We start from the raw sequence: 15,145 nt of genomic DNA on the forward strand, positions 1-15,145 counted from the left end.
TGTGTCACATGCTCACAGCCATTTCAAATTGTTAACAATATAAAAATTAGCTTATCAGAGGTCAAGGAAATAAACGAAGGTTAATTGCATACGCGCCATTCACTTCTCTTTTCTTTATTCGTCATTACGCTCGTTTGTAATCTTACACTGCAAGTGCAAACCATCGCAAACGTGTGTTCGTTAGAATTGCCTTGCTCACCAATACACCTCTAAATTGGACATTAGAAGGTGCTCATTCGCGCGTGAAAGTTTTGTAAATTTAAATATTCATTGTTTCGTAATTGATAATATTTTTCATCGCATGATTATCCGTTTTCTTCAATATAAACTGACTTTTAATGATGATCGAGACGAGACTATAATGTAGGAATTTTACGTATTTTTATTAGCCCGAGCAATTACCCGAATTAATTACTAGAAGCATTTTATAGCAAAGATTTCTCAGAATCTGAGCGTCCATTTTAATATGATTTCTAAATTATATCAGATATTACTTGCGCTAACGTTTCGTTAAAACCATAATTGCAGACTATATCTTATGCATTACATTTATTTCATTTTCAATCATATTTCTAATTGAGAATACAATATAAAATATTCTATAATGTTTATGAAATTTCAAGTATACTTGAATCATTAGCGTACTTATAATATAAATACAAATAGATAGTTGATTTATTACCACATACATCGTATAATAATAAAAAATACGAATTTGTTGAAACTATTATGTACAATGCGAATTGCCGTTTTTACATATATTTATTTTATACGTATCTAATAGATCTAATAGATCAACTTTTTGTTAGATAGTAATAATCTTGTATAGGATTAAAATATCAAAACACAACATATTGTCTTATAAGCTGTAGGCTTAAAATTATTAAAATCTATTAAAAGTACGAATGAAAAGATTAGAAAAATAAGAGAAAAGATTCGAAAGAGTTGCCGTTGCATCTAGTATGGAGTTATCGATGTAACGAATGCGAATATTCTTTCTCATGCAATTAACATTGAAAGTATCCTGTTTATAATATTAGTAATATTAAGGAAACTTTTCAATTATTAATTATAAATATAATATATGCTCTTCGATTTGCAATATATTTCGGTAATTGCAAATGAATTAGAATACCTCATAAACTCGCATATTAAACGGATAAGAGGCTAAATATAAAATATTAAAATCTTTATTATTTGTATATTTTTAGATTGCAACAACGATTATAAAGAAAATTTATAGAAATAAAAGATGTATATTTATTATATTCGATGATATAACAATTATATATATATATATATATATATATATATATATTTAAAAACGTGTTTACGTGTCGCGTTTTATGAAATACATTATATTGACGTTTTCATTTTCATGAATCTTCGATTTGATTATATACTTTGCTTAAAAAAGCAAATATTTTTCAACGATAATTAAGGTTCTTTAAGTAATTAAGTACTTTTTTTCGTATCCAGAGGACTATAATGTTTAGGAAATATATACACAAATAATTACTGGTTGTCCGTATACTGAGAATATTAATAATTTTAAACATTACTTATTGTGTTGTTTATTCGTTTCTAGCTGCAAAGTAAATAAATGACTCTCTGTATTATGAAAATCAATCGAAAGAGTGAATAATTGTTTAAGAAAAATATGAATATTCATGAATAGTCGATGACAAGAAAGTTCGTCATTACGATTTACATTATATATTTGGATGTGCATGCTACATATTAATTAATTATTTATTAGCCTTACACTTAACGAAATACAATGTATTTCGAGCATTGGAATTGATTATCCGATTTAAGAAGACTCTATTTTATTTTCAGGTAAGCTGTCACAAGGACGTAGATGAGAATAGTATGTACTCTGATTTGATTATTTGCCATGTCGATTATCGTGAGTAATATATTCGTACAAATGTGAAATTAATTTCGATAAATTAAATTTTTACACCCCCCCCCCACTCCTCCGACCGATTATGAAATAGTTTCGCATTATATGTGAGTTGGAATTATGTTTCATTCGTCGTTGATCTTTGGCGCAGGTGAGACTCCGAATTACGAATAAAGAAAATATAATCGTGATTAAGGCACGTGATTACCACGGAAAAATATGAAATGTTTAATGTAATGTCTAATAGTCGTTTTTAACATTCGTTATTCGCCGGAGAGTTTTAATAATTCACGTTGTCCTAAATTATTCTATTTTATTACTCAACGAATAGCTAAAACTATTAACTCCATAGGATCTCCATACCAATTACAAATACACGGAATCGATGCTATTTCCATTAAAGCTTCCCTCGCCCCTCCTCAGAAAAAAAAAGAAAGAAAGAAAGAAAGAACCTTCGTTATAAATTTCTAAATAAGCATATACGCGTAGATTAATGTCCTCGACTAGAAAATGAAAACGAACATTAGCTCCCTTTGAACGACCCATTCGTGAAAAAGTATCGAGCGCAAGACCAAATAAGGTTATCTCCATAAATGCATCTCCTAAACGAAGCCGCTTTTCCTTCAAAAGAATTAACAAATCAAAGAAAATTCACACTGCCCGACGGATATCGTTGCGCTAAATTCAGTGTCGCTGGGCTTATTCCTGGACCATTTCTCGGCTCCAACGACACACAGTCGTAGTAGCTCCAGGGAAATGATATTTCCAAACTGACGCCCACAAATAAAAGTTATTCTCGGAAGTCTTGCTCCCCTAGCAGCCGATGAATCATACATCCCTTCTTCGAGTCACTCATCGGCAGAGACCGGAAAAAGCATTGACAAAGGACTGAGATCTCATCCGGGAATCATAATCTAGGCGAGAGAGAAAGGGAGAGAGAGAATCGAAGAAACGAAAGGGGCAGAATACCAAAATGCCAGTGGCGTTGAGGAGAGTCTCTTACTCTCTCTCTCTCTCTCTCTCTCTCTCTCTCTCTCTCTCTCTCTCTCTCTCTCTCTCTCTCTCTCTCCCTCCTCTTTCTAATCGCGATAATTCGGCTCGCAGGATTGCGGTCTCAGGCACACGAGGGGCGCGAGGATCCTCGGGGTCAAGTACAGTCCCGAGATCGGCCGAGAGCCACCGAGAGACTCAGCCGAGGGGAACCGAGAATCGAACGAGCCGCGTCCCCCACACGCAGGGGCTCTCCCCGCGTTCCCCTACTTGGGGTGAACGACCGCTGCGGCAGGGGCACTAGGCTGCTACCCTCTGCCCCTGCAGCGACGACTGTGAGCATGAGAGAGAGAGAGAGAGAGAGAGAACGTGATGCACAACACGACCCTCCACTGCCGTGGGCGAAGGCTTCATTCTCTTTCTCGCTCGTGCTCTCTTTGTCGTACGGCATCGTAGAGGATCAATACCGACCACGTGGTACGCGTCGCTACAAGTACGCGGGTAAGGCCGAGAAGGGAGAGATGCCCGAGCCTCGCATGTACACTTAAGTGATGCGTCGAGCCCCTCGTGCGTACGGGGATGTATTTATGTTTATGGACGAGCTTTAACAGCTCTCTCTCTCTCTCTCTCTCTCTGTCTCTCTCTCTCTCTCTCTCCCTCGACCTCTTTTACCCTCTCCCGTTGTTTTTCCTGCTCTTTTTCTTTTACTTTACGATATATTTTTAGATATTCTCGCGGAGGATTGAGAATGAGGTGACGTATCCTTAAGGGTGCGAGTCTTGCCTCTGACGAAATTACGTCGCTTACTCTTCACACATACTTTATTTACTACCTTTCCGTGTCTCCCCATGTGTTGTGCCTTCCCACTCGGGAATACCGAGTTCATTGTATTATTGCGAATTGAGGTTAGTCTCTTCGATACGAGATCGCGTTAAAATTTCTTATTCTCATTCTCTACTAATTTCCGTCGCTCAAAACGCATCGATTATCGTTCTACCACAATTCTTCTAATCATAATGCGCGAAATCTATACGAAAATTCACGAGATATGCGCAGCTCATGTAATTGTTATTCATCAATTAGCCCGTAACTTCAAGTTGTGTGTCTTTTAGGGCAAATCCCCAGCAAATCCCCAGCAAAACCCCAGCAAAACCCCAGCAAAACCCCAGCAAAACCCCAGTAAAACCCCATCGGTCGACCTACGCTGCCGATACAGCCTGCCCCGCAACGTCGATGCCTTCCTTCGCACTCGAGGCCCGTTCGCTTCGATCATCAACGAACTTAACAACGAGTCCCTTAATTAAGCAGGCCTCGCTTATTTACAACTAAACCCCATAATAAACACGCAGGCGCACGCTGGGTGATACGCGTCACGCACACGATGGTGTAACGGGGGTTGAGCCTACCGTTGTGGGTAGCTTTTAAGGAGGGCGACCGTCGACTCGTCTCGCATCCCCCATCCCACCGACCCACCCAACCTCTCCCCGACCCCTCGACCGACGAAGCTGCAAATGCACACCCCTGACTCGCTCGCATCGAGTCTAGGTCGGTCGTTCACCCCGGCCGTGCACATACGCCCTCCCTTCCTCGCCATCGCCTCGATAGCCCGCCACCGGTGGCACCCGATGCGCATGCGCGCGCATGTATGACGTCATTGCCGGTACTGCCACCCCTCGTGAGGCTCTTCCCCTCGATGCGTTTAACGACCCACTCCCTCGGCGACTGCTGGCGTTGGGGTGGGCGCTTGCACTCGGGAATTGAGATACGGCCTTAGCGTCTCTGTCTCGCGCTTTTTCATTTCAGCGGCGGAAACCGCGCTTACCAACTCCCCGTATCCTCCTACCCCTGCCCCACCCGATTACCTCCAATCGACTCTAGTCCCACCCCCTCTCCCCTCCCTCCATATCTCTCTCTCTCTCTCTCTCTCTCTCTCTCTCTCGCTCTCTCTCACTCGCACACACGCTCGCACTCACTAACTGAGGATTCGAAACGATTGGACGCGCTATGACTATTATTTAAATTTCTTGAGACCTTGCATAATACCCGTGCGACTAGATCCTCAATTATAGTATGTATATTTTTAATAAGCAACTGTCGCTTTACCGCGCGGATTAATGTAATTTTACCGCCTGTATGAGAGTGGCTTGAAAATCTCGCGCCATATAGACTAATAAGTCAAGCTTGTTTATATAATAATCACAAATGTTCCTTATTAATCGATTGGCTTGGAATTAATTAACTTGAATATTCACAGACGGCTACCCAACAATTTGAGATAATTTATCGAGGCATTGAAAATAACGGCACTATTGTTAATAAAGTTTTGACATAATCCAAGCATATGTTGGTTATTATTATCGTCCAGGCTTTTACGTAGTCGATTCGAACGTCGTTCACTACAATCCGTCATTAAACACGCCCATACGTCAAATTACTGAAACTTAGCGCGATACCATTATATAAAGCACGAAAGTCGATAAAGCAGGAAGCTTCGTCTTTCCCTCCAAATGAATCTAATGTGCAAAAAGTTTTCTGTTGAGCGATTGGCAGAGGGTGAGAGGAAAAGAGAGAGAGAGAGAGAGAGAGAGAGAGAGAGAGAGAGAGAGAGAGAGAGAGAGATAGAGAAGGGAAAAATGCAACGAATAACCAGATTCATCAAAAGCCTGAATCAATGTCTATTTCCTCATATGGGACGAGTTCTTTTACAAGGAAGAGAAAACAAGGGAGATATTTACTTTAGTGGACGAATTAAGTTACCAATCATACCGGTTATACGTTATGCACTTTGATGTGTAATCAGGAACATACGAGCGTATTAGTTTTCGACCAATCGCGTCACGTCGATAATCGTCTAATGATGGTTAATAATCGGCAGTTGCTTTTTTTTTCATTGTCTATGCCATTTCCTGTGTTCTTCGTTTCGAAGGAGGAAAGCGAAAACCTTGGCGGAAGTGGAGCTCTTACACGCTCGATTTACGTCGAGTGCATTGATTAGTTCTCACTGTTTTATCGGTAAAAGCCAGTCCCACCAATAATTTTTCACCGATTATATTTCACATACACACGATATTTGCAATTTAGTATAAATATTTTAAAGCTCCTTAGCTTTGGTTAATGTGAGCATATATATATATATTTATATCGTACATATCTTTAATGTCTTTAATATCAAATTATCGTTTCATAAATGGCTTCAAATCGAAGAGAAAGTGATCAAAACATTATATTTTTCGTCATATTAGTATCTCTGAAATATCGTATGATTTATATACTTTATAAATGTTTTTAATCTGAGCAATATACAATTAATTGTAAAACAACATAACACATTCTGTTCTATTATGAAAGTATAACCTTAATATTAAGAGAATTAATAATATAATATTACAATTTGCAAGATAACATATTTCTTTAATCTTTTCTTTCTTATTTATAACAAACAAACGAACAAAAAAAAAAACAAAAAAATTCTATGAAAAAACACTGGAAAAATTATACTATTTGTTGAAATGAAAAAAAAAAAAGACAAATATCTACTAATCCTTATATTGTATATAAAAAGCAATGTGAAAGCTTGAGAATTTATTACCAAATCGATTTATTTATCGATTACTTCCTGCAAACCAGACGAAGCTAATTAACTTTCAAGATAAAATGGTACTGCACTATCTTGTTTTCTTCATGCTTTAAAGAGTCTACTGTACTTTCTCTGCCCATAGTAAGAATTATTAAAACAAAAAAAAAAACAAAAAAAAACAAAAAAAAAAAAAAAAAAAAAAACAAAAAAAAAACAAAGGAAAAGAAAAAAATTTACCGATCTAATAGTAAAAATTATAAGAAACACTATTGGTAATGATGTTAATATTTATTTAATATTAACCATTATTATGGATTTAAAAAGAATAACAAATTCAATAGAATAGAATTAAAATAAATGGATAATTTAAGACCGTTTTGAATATGTCACTGCTACAGATTTATATACTTTGATTTGTAAAGACAGAGTGAAATTACTTTCTATACAAGTTATTCACTCGTTGGGAATTAAATAATAATCGATTCTTATTTACACCGCCGATTCTCAATTTAGCATAAAAGTGATTTTTAAATCTACAATATATATTCAACGTCTGCTTATTCATAAGCTGCCGTACGAGTTCGCGATATCAAGTCCATTGCTTATTACCTAATTGAATTACATATTGTCCGGGTAATTCGTTATCATCAGCTCAATCATTACAAGCAGAACAACAACATATCCAATGCCCCAGCACTCACGCTTATTACGGTTGGAATAATAAATGCCCCAAAAGTGCACATAACGATAACTAGGATGGGCATGGTCGGTGTAGTCGGGGGTCCCCGGCCCCGGCTAAGCTTATCTCGAACTCCGTCGAGACTGCTTTGACCCGAACGCGAGGAGACAAAGAGAAAGCTACCTGCCGCGCGACTGCGACTGCTCAACGTCTTAAATCACTGCCTTTGCGCCTCCTCTTGCCAAACTGTTTTTTGATTATTTAGTCGCTGGAACCGATCTTGTTTCCAATTGTATTCGATCATCGAGAAATATTGCCAGATATCGAGCGGATAAATCATTCGCTCGAGGTCGACGGCGGGACGGCTAAAGGTCAGGAGGTCAGTCGAATTTTGATTAAAAACCCAATCCCCGAGGAATGTTCAAGAAATCCCAGCTATTTTACCTATAAAAAAAAAAGCCAACGAGTTCAATTAATTAATAGAATTTTGAAGTATTAGAAAATTATTGTCAATGCTCATGCAATTTAAAGACTCGACTGTATTTTATTTCATAAGCTTTGATTGAAACTATTTATAGTTTCTATAAATTCTCTATAATTGAGATTATTTATAATAAACGATATATTGTTCCCACATTTGCGAGTAAATAGCCACTGCGTTCCCTTTCAGTTCCCGTAACTATGACTGATTCGATGTGCTTTGGCTCTATTATTTCAATATTCATCACATAATTCAAGCCGCGAATTTTTATCTTTTCTCTGCCTTGCCTTGTAATTTACTTACTCGGTGAATATTATTTTACCAATGAATTACGTAAAATAATACATCCGACCTTAATTAAGTCCCCTGATATGCGGTCCCAATGTTGGCGATTATGTACAAATCCTGTCAAATTTGCGGATAAGAAACATTAAATGGATCGCCCTATCCAAAGAAATTTTAAAGACGAGAATCGAGAACCACTGACACGGCAAGGTTGCACAAAAGGTGAATGTATTGACGCTTCCTACATTTATGCAATTGATCCATGCAATTGTGTGCAATTTGTTTCGAGAACCTTTATCCCCCCCACCCCCACCCACTCCCTACCCCACCCATCGCCACCCCACCAATGGTCGATATATTCTTATGAAAAGAAAATTAATTATTCCAAGATTATATATTTTTCCTATTGATTTTATACTAACGGGATCAAGAGTTAACTGGTAAATTCATTATTCTACGCTAAATTAAATTTATAGTAATGGCGTCAAATCTGTGGCAGCTAATGCAGGTTGTACAACACCATTAAATATATGTTATTAACAACCATGAATGAAACAAAAAATATTCGTTATATTTTTCCAGCAACAATTATTCCAAACGACTATAATTATTCTTCAACAATTTATATCCTATGATATTCTTAAATATGTGCGAATTTATGGTAAGAGCTTGGATATTATTTTTGACGTATAAATATAGATTTATTTAATTTATTAATGTGAATTTAGTTTAGCAGAATATAATTACAGTGTAATAACGTGTAATGATGACAGCAGTATTATTACTCTAATTTAAGTAAAATTAATATTTAAGTGAAAGTTATATGATATATATGAAACATTAGAAATTAATAATACATTCATCGTTAGTTATTAACAAATTTTAGGCAAAATTAACATTGAAACTTATTTACCTCGTAAATTGCGCCTCGCAATAACATTGACATTTAAAAGATTTGCATTACAGTGTTAAATATTACATACTTATAAAGCATAAAATCAGTTTGCATATGGTAAATATTTATCTTTATAAACAATTATAGGAATTTCAGTTAAAAAAAAAACCTTTTACATCAGGTAGGTAATTATTTTATGCTAATATCATCATCGATTTATTTATTTCTTTAATATATATATATATATATATATATATATATATATATATATATATATATATGTATGTTTTTTTTTTGTTTTTTTTTTTATTTAGAATACATGTAAGGAATTAATTATACATATATAAATATATATTTAGAAATCTATAAATTATGCATATTTTATCCAAAATACTTTTTATGTAAATTTCTTTTTACAAATTTGCAAAATAATCTTACTCAAAATGTAATCAATACTTAAATTATGAAACTGAACTATAGAATATTAAATACATTGGGTATATTAGTTAAATATTTTCCGACACTTTCTATCATTATGAGTATATATTTTATATAAATGATAATATGTAGAAGAAAAAGAGAGAGAGAGAGAGAGAGAGAGAGAGAGAGAGAGAGAGAGAGAGAGAGACTATTAAGAGAATGGAATCACTGTTTATTTTGGATTGCTTTGAGCATACTCCAACAGTAAGTATAATTTTTTAGTAAAATTCGTTAAATTCGTAAAATTTGAGATCATTGGTTATTAGTTTGCCGATGAAAAAAAGAAAAAGAAAAAAGAAATGAAAAAGAGATCGCCATCACTAAAGCCGACATAATTGGAATAGTATTGAAATTATTCGGAATCAATAATTATGATTTAGTTTAGACGTAGCAGCACTTTCTGAATTGCTTGCACAAAGTCGATGCCAAGGTGAAAGTAGCTTTCCGACCATTTCTTAGTGATTATCATCGAGCAGATTTTCGCCGGGAGGAGGATGATGTTTATCAGTTTAAAAGCTAATCCACGAGAGCTGGCATCAGCCAATTGTCCATGGGCTCTCAAATTCCATAGAGCCGTCCAAATTTTGAGGAATTAAATCGGCTAAGAAAATCCTGACTCGACGTGACGACGAAGCCGAAATGCTTCCGCGAGCGTCCGCTGCTGCTCTCGGAGTCCGAGTGAAAGCCGAGCGCTGGTCGAGCCCTTGACCTTCCACGGCCGAATTCCGCGGTCGCGGCGCAACTCCGTCCCGCCAATTAAGGCGAGATTCATCGGCCGTCGTTGGCGCATGCGCGACGGGAGAAAGGCCCGCGGGACCCTTTGGCCCGGGGCCCGACCATCCGTCCGACTCTCGGCCCCGTGGATTAGGCGTCTCGCGTCGCGGCTCTTCCGTCCAACTTTCCCCATTGTTTTGGAAAAAATAGCGCGAGACCTCGAATGACGGTGGAGTGGGGCGCGGCGGGAGGGAGGTATTTTGGAGGGGATGGGGTGAATGGAGCGAGGATGACGTTGCCGGGTTGACGAACTCGGATACGCGTTGCAGTCGGCAAACGGAAGAACGCGGTTCGCTGTCGCTTTTGTTTTTTATGGCGCGGGAACGCGATTATTTAACGATCGCCGCCCATCGGCCCCCTCCTCTTCCCTCGCCTTCGCTTCTTCCGTCACATCCGGGTCGACAAGTCCAATTGGTAGGTAGCTGAGCTCCTTTGGGACTCCCAGACTAAACAACTACCTCCCAACACATTGTACGTAATATATTCGATTAACTCTATCGTTTAAATGTGCAATAATTATTTGCTCTCCAACTTTCATAACTAATAGCAATAATGATAGATAGTGCGTCATTATAGGCCCACGGTTATACAATCAAATAGATAATATGCCATTCATATATGGCTTTATAGGGGGAGGGGCGTGGTGGCGTGGCCATTCTTAATATGAATTTTCATTTGCAATTAGACAAAAATTGTGTAAAATGCAATAATACAAGAATAAAAAGATAATGTTTAGGGCTATTTGTCATGTAAGGTAAGGGTAATGTAAGGTTGCTAGTTAACTAGAAAATTGTTGGACTTTGCCTTATTTAATATAACACATTGTACTGTGTGTATTAGTAGTGCTTTTGATATTTTAAGTAAAAGTGATTTATAGTGCATTTTAAAAATTTCAATATCCATACTTAATTCCGATACTTTAATTCCTCGCCAATTAAACAACACGTATTCTTTAACTTTTCACATTTTATGATCAATTTATTCTACATTGTTGGATTTTTAATTTTTAATAGTTCCGTTTTCAATAAAAACAATGTATTTTTCAACGATTCTAAAAAAAAAAAAAAAAAAAAAAAAAAAAAAAAAAATCGAAGATATATTTTGATAACCAATGAATAATAAGTAGCTGTGAACAATGTGGTACGCTCGAACGTTTTTTTTCCAACGTTTTACAACGCATTTTAACGCACTCAAATTAAAATTTAAAATTTATATCACACCGTTACACGAAAATTTACAATCCATAAAATCTCGAAGCCCTATTATATTAGCGGTAAAAGAAAATGAAAGAAAAAAAAAAAGAAAAAAAAGAAAAGAAATGAAAAAACAAGTTGCTGTTATTCAATTGGAATTCGTTGATAATATAAATCATTGATTGGCCTAAATTGAAGGATAAGCAGGCGGATTCGAAGGATCCTCGTATAAACACTCGATTGAACAAACCCTCCATTTGATATTCATCTCCTAATGATGAGGGACCAACGACCCTTCCGGCCCCTCTCGTACCCCCTCCTCATCGTCACCCACAACACCCGCCCCAAAGTAACTTTTCTCACATTATCGTCGTTGGCTTATTAGGCGAAGGACGGGAATGGACGTGCGAAAGCGAAAAATAACAAAAGTGTCGCCGAATGGAGAGCGAGAGGAGGTGAGGCTGGATAATATAGGCCGTGGCACTTTCTATCCCCGGTCTTTTCATATTCTCCGAGATCAGTGACGCGCCAGAAGGAGGCGCCATTCGCTTTCTCGCAACGGAAGGGCGCGACAATGATCACGCGATCGCCGAGAATATGAATGCCGCGGAGGGAATTGAAAATTTTATCGGTTTGAGTAGAATCGCGCTATGCTATTAAAGCCTATTTATCGATTAATTTTCTCTCTCTCTCTCTCTCTCTCTCTCTCTCTCTCTCTCTCTCTCTCTCTTTATGATTAGAAAATTATTATATTAACTTTATACGTTTCGTCCAATTGCTACTCTACCTTACGATAACTGATGAAAACATAACTTTTTGCAAGATTTCGTTTCATTTCGATCGCTGTAATTCCAATTTATCGCCATGATAATTTAATAATAATCGTCGATAAAATCATAATGGTGCCTAATAATTCCAAAATAGCAATAATAGCAACGGTAAGATTAATAATATTATTATTTAAATAAGTAAGGCATTTAAAAATCTCGGACTGAAGGAAAATTGCAAAAGATGGAAGCGCGGCTATTTAGAAGTTTCTCATGCTGAGCAACATCAGCTCGATCTTATGTCTCACAATACTTCTCTCCATAAAGTGACATTGCATTTAATTAATTGAAGCTTAAAGTCTCGACAAGTGCGCCAATGCCAGACAAAATTATTTATTCCTTGAGTTGATAAAATAGAAATATTACCAACTCTGTAACAGCTTTAAGACTCTCTAGTTATAATCCAGCAACTGCTTAACGTAAATCCTTCATGCCCAGTTTTAATTTACCACCATATTTTGATTGTCGGATGTCTTAGAAACTTTAAAATTGTTTAAGCTTTTATCGGAGAAGTTGAAAGTGGACAGTTATATTTTTTGTTGCGATTAATAAGGCAATTCATAAAGCAGTTGTAATTTAAGTTTTATTAAGTGTAAGAATTAGAAAAATCAAATTCACCAAGACGAATTAGGAAGTCTTAAGTCTTGTCATTTTAATATATTTTTAACACTTATAATAAGACATTTATGTAAAAAAAAAATATTATCTAAAGTTAAACATAATTAATAAATCAATGTGATAGAATGAAATGTAATTAAAAACTGACCCGTAAAAACAAATCAATTTATCCGGAGTTGACGGATTAAATTTAGCTCGAATGTACTATTTTTATCAAAAGTAATAAAGCGCATTGTAATACGATTGTTTTATTTCGATTTTTTTTCTGTTTTTCTTTATTGTTTTTTTTTTTTTTTTTGTTTTTTTTTGTTTTGTTTTTGTTTTTCTTTTTCTTTATTGTTTTTTGTTTTTGTTTTTTTTTCTGTTTTTCTTTATTGTTTTTTTGTTGTTTTTTAGTTTTTGTTTTTTTCTCTGTTTTTCTTTATTGTTTTTTTTTGTTTTTTCTTTATTTTTTGTTTTTTGTATTTTGTATTTTGTTTTTTGTTTTTTGTTTTTTGTGTTTTTTTCCTTACATTTTTTATAGCATAAGGTCGTCGAATACCGGATTTTTTTTATTTGGCCATTATGTATTTGGCTATTAGCTGATAAAAATATTTCGACCGAATAAGACGAACTTACAACAACGAAACAGATGGAATGAGCCCGCATACTTATCTACTGCTGTCGTAAAAAGTCAATGAAAATAAAGTCGCTGGTCTGGCGATTAAAAATTCTTATTCTCAGTTAATATTAAATCGGCAGCATCACGTAGTTGCCGTCACAATAACGCTCAATTATTCATTATTCGCAATTGGTCTGGGGAAATTTGAATGGGAACAATCACCTTTCTAATTCGCTGGCAATTATTTATCAGAGAGCCAATACTCGCAAACAATGTTTCAGTCTTCTTTTAACGATCATTACAGTTCATCGATTTTAGCACCGGCAGCCGTTACGCGCGACAATGACAATTTGTCCCGAGTTGGTTGACCCCGACGTACCCAAGCCACAACGGTACAATCCCTAATGGGCCGCAAAATTTTCCCGAGCCCAAGTTCGGCGAAAGCGTGTAAATATGAAAAAGTCCTCGGCAAGCGGCAATTCTTTCTCCTTTTAACGGATTCTTCCCCTTCCGCGGATCACGGCCTCGTAACATCCTGCCACGAGTCCTGGAACTCCTCTGGCACCTATTGCGCAGTAATCATCTGTTGCGTTTAACATTTTGCGCTCTTATCCGATGGAGCATCGCGCGTAACAGGAGATTTTTCTTTTTTAATCATTCATTGTGCGCCGATTTGCGCTATGAGAAAAGTTCCCTCGTATAACCGAGTAATGCTATTCGCTTCCACTTTCACTGCGCGTAACGAACGAGCCTTAGCGAGGTTTCGCTATCCGAGAGAAAATAGCCGAGCATTAATATTTATTTAATTGTCAGTGATGGGTCGGTGAAGCGGGATAAAGACCATTTGAAGCGTAAAAATAATTTTATATTATAAGAATTCTATAGTATAACAATTTGATTCTTATATTATTATCAAATGTGTTAATGCCCCGGTCCTGCAGCACGATTTTTATAAAATCCAATTGTATATTTTTGTCGTAGCCCTTGTTGAAATTTAATCAGTTTTTATGAAAACAAAACGATCGATATAATATTTTTTAACTCCTTAATTCTAAAACCTTAAAAGCCTCGCATCTCATATTGAGCGATTCGTGAAATATTGTAAATAAGAGACGCTGAATTTCTTCTCTTCTTAGCAATAATAGACGGTTTTTCGCAGCAAACCCTCACAATGTCGAATAATTCCGATAAGCGGGTTCTTCCGCTCTAATCAGCATTAAAAAACAAGCACCAAACAGCCCTTAGCCCACATTCAGATTCATAGAGTCGAATAAGCGACCGCGAAGGATGCTCGGCATCTAATGCGAAAAAGGGATGAAGCGATGGAAACCGCCGGGGCAGAGAAGAGGCCGCGATCGTTCCATCCTCTTATGTTATTAAAGTACGCCCTCCTGGGTGACGCTCAGTTCACCCTATGTTCGCTCGCGCTAATGATCCGCGAGTATTCGCTTGCCAGGAACGAGGCCGCCGAGGCAATCGATTGACTTTCGTATGAATCCAAGCCTCTTCTCGAGATAAATAGTAAGTTGTTTATGCGCGAACCGAGGCATTGACGAGGCATTCGCTCTCTATCCAATGTTATTTCCCTCCCAATCTATCAAGAATCCAGAGACGTTGGGCTTTATAAACTACCGCGGTCGAATTAACGTCGACTTTGACAAGAAATTTTCAATGTAACTTTTCTCCGAGAAAATCGTTGTTTGATGTCACATTGGCGGCATTATGAAGTTGACGGACTGTAACGTTCGTTCGCTCTCGAGCGCTCCCGCGAATTTGGCTGACTTTAAACAAAGTACGAAAAATAATGTATTTATTGACGAGTGGCGATGATGTACGATA

The 15,145-nt window shown here is 36.8% G+C and overlaps 1 protein-coding gene across 1 annotated transcript in view; it reads left to right on the forward strand.

The window, feature by feature from the left end:
- Window positions 1-15,145, forward strand: part of Hr4 (nuclear hormone receptor 4) — a 240,369-nt gene that overhangs the window by 144,455 nt on the left and 80,769 nt on the right. Inside the window, exon 2 of the mRNA XM_011502049.1 lies at window positions 1,840-1,870. Coding sequence (XP_011500351.1) covers window positions 1,840-1,870 — 31 coding nt within the window. The remainder of the gene's footprint in view (window positions 1-1,839; window positions 1,871-15,145) is intronic.

The sequence above is a fragment of the Ceratosolen solmsi genome, unplaced genomic scaffold, assembly GCF_000503995.2.
Source record: "Ceratosolen solmsi marchali unplaced genomic scaffold, CerSol_1.0 scaffold43, whole genome shotgun sequence".
Taxonomy (NCBI): Eukaryota; Metazoa; Arthropoda; class Insecta; order Hymenoptera; family Agaonidae; genus Ceratosolen; species Ceratosolen solmsi.